The following is an 8,237-nucleotide window of genomic DNA, read 5'->3' on the forward strand; positions in this document are numbered from 1 at the left end:
GGGGGGGGGGGGGGAGAGACGACGAAGCGCTAGCAGGCCGCAGGTATATCGGTTACACGAGTCGTGCTGAGACGACCCATTGGGAAGAAAAGCTCCTTCGTGAGGGGCGCGCTCCGTTCAACGTTAAATGACGGGAGATCGCGGGTGATGCTGGATACTCCCGAGGGTATCGCTTCGCCGTTTCCTCGCTCATGCTGCCGACTCTGCCGCGGACAGGCTTGCGATACATACCTGTCTCCCCCTCCCCCCTGCCGCTCTCCTCGTGTTTCGGAAAGCGCTGAACCCTCCGGCGACGGAGTGGCTCCGGGGGATAACGCGCGCCGATTGAGTGGCACCTGCACGATGACGAAGTCAGTCATCGGACTGACTCTGTCCTCCGGGATAGTCCCGTTTCCGGGCGATCTCACTCTCCTCCCCCCGGTGTAAGGTCGTAAACGCGATGACAACCCGGTGACTGGGGGGGACGCTGTGGTCCCCTTCCCCCCATTTCCTCCGCGTCCGTTTCGGAAGGAACGACGGGACGCCGCGGTGTCACAGGCTTTATTAACGGCGCCGCGAGCTATCATGAGATATGAAATCAATGTTAACCGCGTCGCGCGCGACGTGAGATGTCAAATTAATGGCAATCGCGTTACGCGAGAAACACGAGGCGTAAAATTCCGGGTAAGTGAAACACCGGTGGAATACGAGAATTCCCCGAGAGCGAGAGGGGCACCGCTCTCTCTCTCTCTCTCTCTGTCTCTGTGAGGGACTCCTCGGTTACCGCTTATAACGTCGCGTTAACGTCGATACTGCAAAGTGCAGAATGCGAAATTAACAGCGTATAACCGCTCCGTGAAATATAAAACGTGAGATCGATAACGACATTACTACCACCACCACTACCTCTACTACTACTACCATCACTACTCGGCCGCTAATGAAACACGGTATACAAAATTAACGGCGACTGCGCCACGGCCTGAAATATCTGCTGTTAATCGACATCCTGCGGGGTCGATTCTTCATCCTCGGCCTTATCGGCCACGCGGAGTCACCGGCCGTTATCTCCCCGGTTACTGACGTTTTTCGCGAGGAGGACACGCGGCTGTCGGAGGTTCGGTTGTCGTCGCGTCGCCCACCCTCGGCGCGCACATGTAATACCTGTGTACGTTGTTATACCCGCGGGGAAACTCGCTCCCGTGAAAGGGTGCTGGGGGGGGGNNNGGGGGGGGGGGAGCGTTGGGCGACGGGGAGGACGAGGAGGAAAACGAGCAGGGGGGAGGAAGTGTGAGAGAGAGAGAGAGAGAGAGAGAGAGAGAGAGAGAGAGACGCGGGGAGCAGGTAGCAGCAACGAGCGAGCGGACGCGATACAATGGCGGATTCTCTCTCGGGTAAAGGCGGGCGAGTCGCGTGAGTCAGACTCGAGGTAGGGAGCAACATGTTCGATGCATTCCCCCTTGGTCCCTTATACTATCGGCCGTACACGAAACCGGGAGAGAGCACGAGAAAGGGAGAGAGAGAGAGAGAAGCAAGGAGGAAGAATACGTTTCTTCGGAGTTTCTTCGGAGGTTTCTTCGGAGAGACCAGACGCGCATTTCGTGTCGCAGGACAAAGTGCGTTAATCGGTATCCTAGTCCGATCGTCTTCGAGGGCTTCTCTCGTTCGGTCAACTTATTTCTCAAACATCATCTGATAACGCAGTATTTCTCTTTTTTATTTTTTTTTTGGACGTTGCACCGGATGAAGCTGAGAGAGAGAGAGAGAGAGAGAGAGAGACGGTAATCGTTGGGAATTCTTCGTGACTACACACGTGGCACCTAAACACCCCGCCTCGTCTTTCTCGTAAACTCGTTCTCGTTGACGTCCTTTATCTCGTCTGTCACGGTTCCTTTCTTCCATTCTCTCCTGATCCGTCCGCGCACGCTACGCTGGCGCGAAATAGTCGATCGTACTACGTTCGTTTCCCCCACACGGAATCGGATTCGTGCACGCCTCTCCTCCTCGCGCGGACCGATTTTTCGCGCGAGATCAATTGCTCCTTTCCGTCCGCGAAGTCCCGGCTGATCTTTCGCGATGCACCGTGCGAGTGCTCGTCGATTCCGTGCCGCGGTTACGAACAAATTCGTATCAAACGGGACTTTCTTCATTTTCATATCCTCGTCTTTGCACTTGGCGCGATCTATGTTCCATTTGAAGGTGGGAGAAGTAATCTCGACGGAAAGGATATAAAAAAAAAGCGAGAACAAGATAAAATTATAACGAGATTAGATTACGCGCAGATTTTGATTTTGCCACGATATATATATTTGTTACAACGACTATACACCGATCTCGATCATTTCGAATTAGTCGAAGGTTATTAATTATCAAAAATTCGAGTGCTCGAAATAATGGCGCTTAAGCGATTAGGCTAGAGGCACGCCGAAATTTACGATCCGCTCGAATTGTAATTTCATTCGAGCGAGTATTGTGAGATTGAACCTTCAAGTTTTAACTTAGGAGTCGAATGCACACGGGGAAAAATTAGTCTTGCATAAAGAATAAATATTCTCATGTGTAAGCAAGAATATTATGATCTTCTTGAGAATCTTAGATTTTTAATCCTGAATTGAGTTCAAGTAATATTTGCATCAATATAAATTCAATTAAATCAAACTTAAAAGTCTTCTAAGAAGATTATGATATTCTTGTTTTTTTACATATATGAGAATACCTATTCTTGATTTGAGATCAATTTTTTTTCCGCGTAGAAACGAAAACCCAATATGCATCGGTTTTCATACATGGACGAGCACTGAAGGTGGTTTTAGACGCAGGACAATTTTGAATAGAGGCTCTTTTCAGGTCAGTTTCGAATAAAGAAACGGTCATTTTTCAGACAAAAGCTATTCTATTGGCGAGAAGAAACGCAGGTAAAGACCTTCTCCACGTATAGTTTTTGTCCGAGAAATGGCGTTTCTCCCGAGCTTGGATCGAATAAAGGGAGGGATATGAGGAGCCGTCATCAACGCTATTTAAGCTGCGAAACTAGTGCTTGGATGTCACTGCACGCGAAAAATGTTTCCCAACGTGGCGCGAACGAACGTGATGAACGGCGGCGAAGCACAAAACGCCCCGAAGTCAGCAGTTTTTGAGTTTTCGACTTTTTCGATAAACAATCGTGCTTCGTCGAAAGTTGCGAAAAAGCCTGTTGCGCGAACGTCTTTTTTCCTTCATTCTACAGGTACTCGAGTACTCCTTACGTCGGTCGTAGCACCTGTGCCGGCGGTGATAGTAGCCGGTCTGACTACTAGTCGTCCGTAGTAATCGAAGTGGTCGCACTTGGCCGCAGTTACGCGTGATTTCCGATCCGCTATCGCGAAATCGACCTTGTCTCGTCCCGCGATCACCGCCGTCGCTTCTTGCCTTTTTTTTTTATCTTCCCCATCGTACGTTCCGTTCTTCTATTCGCGACCCGTGACGTTCCTGATTAGACACACTGCTATTAGTTGCCGATTACAGCAGCCGGAGCAGTCCCTCGTGATTCGGTTTCCTCGGCGACGAAAGGAGCAGTCTCGCCGAAATCTTGCGCCTTTGCGATGTTTTTAAGGTAGTCCCTCGGAGACTCGTTCGAAGATATACATTTCAGTCGCTTTAAATACCGGACATATCGTGCATCTCGTTCGGTCGATTCTGTCGGGGCGTTTTTTAAGATGGCCTTCGGGAACCGAGTAAATTATCTCTTCTGCGTCCACCGCAGCGGGATGAGCGGCGGACCCGGCTTGAACCAACACGATTGCCCGTAATATTCCTGCGAGTTGGGCGGCGGCCGAAAATCTCTTGAAAAGAAGCGAACCGGGAAGAATGGGTAGAGACGACGTGTTACATAGAGGGGATGAGGAAAGGACGGGGGGGGGGGGGGGGTGAGGCGTGAGCCGAGAGAGAGAGCTAAAAGCGACGTCTTTCTTTCCAGGACATTCAGTGGAGACGCGAAACAATTAAAGAGGAGACGAGTGTTTGCCTAAATAGAGAATTTTCGGAGGAGGATGCTCGGCAGTTGGGGCTGGGAAGAAGAATTGGAGTTGGGAGAGGGTACGACAGCAGCCCCAGAGTCGCAAGAGAGACAAAGACGAGAGAGCCCCGACTCGACGCATCCTGTCCCCGACAGCCGGGTGCTGAGGTATGCACCCAGCCGGTGTCACCACCCTCCCAGCCACAACTCGCCACATTTCAGCACGCAGCCTCCTCTCGACTGTACGGACTGTGAGTACATATTGTGTATACGCGGTGTGTATCGTTCTCGAGAGAGAGAGAGAGAGAGAGAGAAGTTCCGTCGGTTACCGGCGTTATACCGGGTAGGTAAATCGCTGAAAACTGAAACGTCATTGTTCCCTCCGAATCCTTGAAAAAGATCCGGCGACGCGACGTCGCCACGGTTATACCACAGTGACCGGTCCAGATATCGTGTCCGATGACGTTCTGTCTTCTCCTTAGTTTCGGACACGCTCTCGACGATATCGGAAGTCGTCCTCCCGCGCATAGTGCTTGCTGCTTGCTCACAACTTGCATTCAGGCGCTCGTTGGATCCTCTCTCATTATTGTGCGTCGATTTTCTGCCGGAGAGTGAGGGTTTTTACTATATATATTGTGTTTTATCAGTGCGTTATCAGTTTTCACATAATGATATCATTATTAAAGAGCGTCCATTGATTATATACTTTAGAACAAAAGCGATACAAGTGAACAAAGTTTAAGTGCGAGCAAATATTGTCAGTTCGAAAGGAGAAACGGTAGATAAAGATAATTTTACATAATTGTATCTGTAAGTAGGTCAGAACGAATAATACCACAACGTCAAGATCGGTTTTTCGAGAAAAAAAAAAGAAGAGGAAGAGAGCCGCTATATCTCTAATTCTAAAGATTACTACGTATTCTACTCCTACGACGTTTCTTTTTATCTCTCTTATCACTTGTTTTCTAAATCCTCCCGATCATCGCTCCCTCTAAATATATATCCGTCTCTACGTTGTTCATTGTGACACGAGCGAGATCTCTTTGTGACACATGACGATGCATTTGATCAATGATAAGCGCAATATTAATGAAAGGAGAAGAGAGAGAAAGAGAGACAATATATACGTAAACTTGCAGAGCAGCGTGAGGTGGCCAAAATGCTGACTGCTCACACTGAGATGCACGACAAGCGAGATAGCCTCGGCGGCGGGCAATATGGGACAGGCGGGGGTGGTGGCGCTTCGATTGAGGAGAAATCTATTCCGAAACAACCACCCCCGCCACCCGCACCACCGCAACGAGACCCGTCGGATCCGACTATCAGCGCTAAGAAGCTTCCAAAGAAACGAAAGTTCGATCCATCCGAGCTCGAGGAGATGGACAAGACCAGCAACATCACCAGCAACATCAACAACATGGTGAACATACGCGCGTCGGCCATGACGCTCGGCCAGCCGACTTTGGGTCCGCAATCGAGCTTACTAACCACCACCCGACAGTCACCGCAGCAGCAAGAGTCCGATTGTTATCAGGTAACTTTGATAAGTACGCTCTCATATCGATATTTTAATATTTGTATAGGCGAAGATGGCCTTTTAAACAATCGCGAATCATGAATATTGTACAAAAAACTCACAGGTGCTATATATGTGATTGCAAAAAAAATATATGTATATATATATATATTTTTTTTATATATAAATTAATTCGGTGCTTTTGTTATCAAAAGCAAGATTTATTTATTAGTGGAAAAAGTGTACCATTTTAAATATCGAAATAATCTCCCCGTTTGTTCATAATCTTTGCTTTAAGACGTAAGCAAATTGGCCAACCACGCTCGTTTATTAGAAGAATGATCGACCTTGATTGGTCAATTTGCTTACTGCTTACGTCTTAAAGAAAGGTTGTGGACAAGGAGCCCGTTATTATCCATAATTTTACGTCATCTATCGGGCAGCTGTCGCGAATTACGTCGCGATAAAAGGCTGGTGATTTTGAACCAGTTAAGTCATTGATCGATTTTCGAACGTGCTCTCTTATTTTGAAACGTATATTGTTGAGTGAATAGATGTTACAACGACCGAAATAGGTGAAAATCGGAAGATACGTATGATCTGAAGAATAAGCTGGATGTGATACAATTTCCGGCCTGTATTAAAAATGGAATCTTTCTTTTGTTGTGTAAAGTCGAGTGTTGTCATAGAGCACACTTTCTTGAAATCTCAAAATTTCTGGTATTATTTTTACTTGTATCACTCACTGCGCCTTCGTCAACAAGTCGGACAAATAATTTTTGTGGGCTCAACAACATTTTATTTTACAGTTGATATGGGAAAAGGATACAACAACAATGTATACATGTTTTATCGATACTGCTCGATTATTATTTTCTGAAGTTATTAATCATTCTGTGACGTTACGTGGTGTTTCATAATCATAGATGACAGCTCTTTACAACAATTGAGCAGAGAAATATTTAGTTTCAAAATGTTTATTACATAGAGGAAAAGATTTCTCTGGGTTTAATGAAATTTCCTTAATTGAAAAAAATATATTAAATTGTTTATATACCTTTTGGAAAATTTATCTTTAGAAATTTATCTTTAGAAATTTATCTTTTGGAAAAGTTTTTTTTAGAAATTTATCTTTAGAAATGTATCTTTTGGAGCAAATAAACGGGTGTTTGTTTAGTTTTTCAAACAATATATATCTTTACTTCAAATAACATATTTCTTTCATATTTTCATCCGAATTGGAATTTTATTCCAATAGTTGTCACAAGTCATAAATTATTTGAAAGAATAACACCGTGTATACAAAAATATTAAAGAACTCCTTTTTTTAGTGTGACAAGATTTAATATATAATGAACTAAATTTTCTCATTGAAAAATATTTCCTCGAAATAACTGTTTTCACTGTTAAGCAACATTAGTAGTTCAGTCCTAGCGAAACAACATTTTCTTGCAAACAAAATGATATTCGATAGTAAATTACATTGCTTAGATTGAACAAACACGTATCCGAACTAAATCCAAAGGAACCTTTTATCTTTTGTATAGAAATAAATAAAATTCTAGGCACCGAATTAACTTACGCACATCTGATATGAATATATGTTGTCGAATATATCAGAATTGTTTGACAAATTCTTACGAATTCCTACCTTCACTTGATGCGTTTAGGTGTCCTCAGCCCATTCGGTAGTGGTGTTACCTCCTCAGAGCACAGCGGTGGATTACTCTCTTCGCGAGGAACCTTTACGTTCCCGTCCTCGGCCTGCAACCATTGTTATTGATCTCAGTGAGTGGCGCGACCACCGAGTGTTAGCTTTAAGGGATTCATGTTATTATCCGGGTGTGATACGTAACGTCGGGGATACTCACGGGGAGATCCTCATTGAGTTCGACGACAAGAGGAAGCAAGTGTACAGTGACGTTCTCGGGGCGGGGAGATACGACGTGATAGGTGACGCGAGCCCGTCCCTGGGACAGGTGACGCTGGACGCGAGGGTTTGCGTCAGGCAAACGGTCATGCATACGATCGCGAACAGTCACGTGGACGCAGGCAACGTAGTGGTGGACGCGGGCCACGTGGACCCGAGCCACGTAGACGCGGCGAAGGTGTTTGTTAAGGGGACAGTGTGCAAGATATTAACGAAGCCTTATCGTTTTGTTGTGAAAGTACCGCGGGAGGACGATCAGAGTGATAGTTACCTTGTGAAGCGTGCGGACCTGCGGCTAGTGCAGCCACTATGGGCGGACGAGTTGGAGGAGGGGCTGGAGGAATGCGATCCTTCGAGGGTCGAGGCCATTGGTAATATATTCTCACTTACATTATCGAGCAGGCTCGTTTAATTTACACCCTCGAAATTTGCCGTTTTCTTTCTTTTTTCCTCTCTCGTCTCTCTCTCTCTCTCTCCACCAGAACACGGGTATCGCAATGCCGCCGCGGAAGCTCCGACAGCAGTGCCAATTTTGCAAATCCATCATACTCCTCATCACGCATCGCATATATCGTCTCATAACGACACGAGCTACTATAGAACTACCGGCACCAGTCCTCTCATGACATGCACTCCGGCGCATTCTGCCAGTACTGCGTTAAGTAACGGCAGCCGACCGTACGACGATTTAGAAAGCGAGGACGACTTAGACAGGGAAGATATTACGTTTCCTTCGGACGCAGGTTAGACATATCAGGCAGCGATGTATAATTCGCTTTCTTTCGTACACGATGTGTGTGTATATATATATATATATA

At 46.2% G+C, this 8,237-nt stretch overlaps 1 protein-coding gene across 1 annotated transcript in view; it reads left to right on the forward strand.

Moving 5' to 3' along the window:
* The window catches only part of LOC106752319 (putative transcription factor capicua), a 33,845-nt gene that overhangs the window by 12,158 nt on the left and 13,450 nt on the right, over positions 1 to 8,237 (forward strand). Inside the window, 4 exon segments of the mRNA XM_014633935.1 lie at positions 3,935 to 4,224; positions 5,113 to 5,507; positions 7,160 to 7,790; positions 7,902 to 8,214. Of these exon segments, the coding sequence (XP_014489421.1) occupies positions 5,133 to 5,507; positions 7,160 to 7,790; positions 7,902 to 8,214 (1,319 nt within the window). The 5' untranslated portion in view covers positions 3,935 to 4,224; positions 5,113 to 5,132.

Source organism: Dinoponera quadriceps, unplaced genomic scaffold, assembly GCF_001313825.1.
Source record: "Dinoponera quadriceps isolate SergipeBrazil2010 unplaced genomic scaffold, ASM131382v1 scaffold248, whole genome shotgun sequence".
Taxonomy (NCBI): Eukaryota; Metazoa; Arthropoda; class Insecta; order Hymenoptera; family Formicidae; genus Dinoponera; species Dinoponera quadriceps.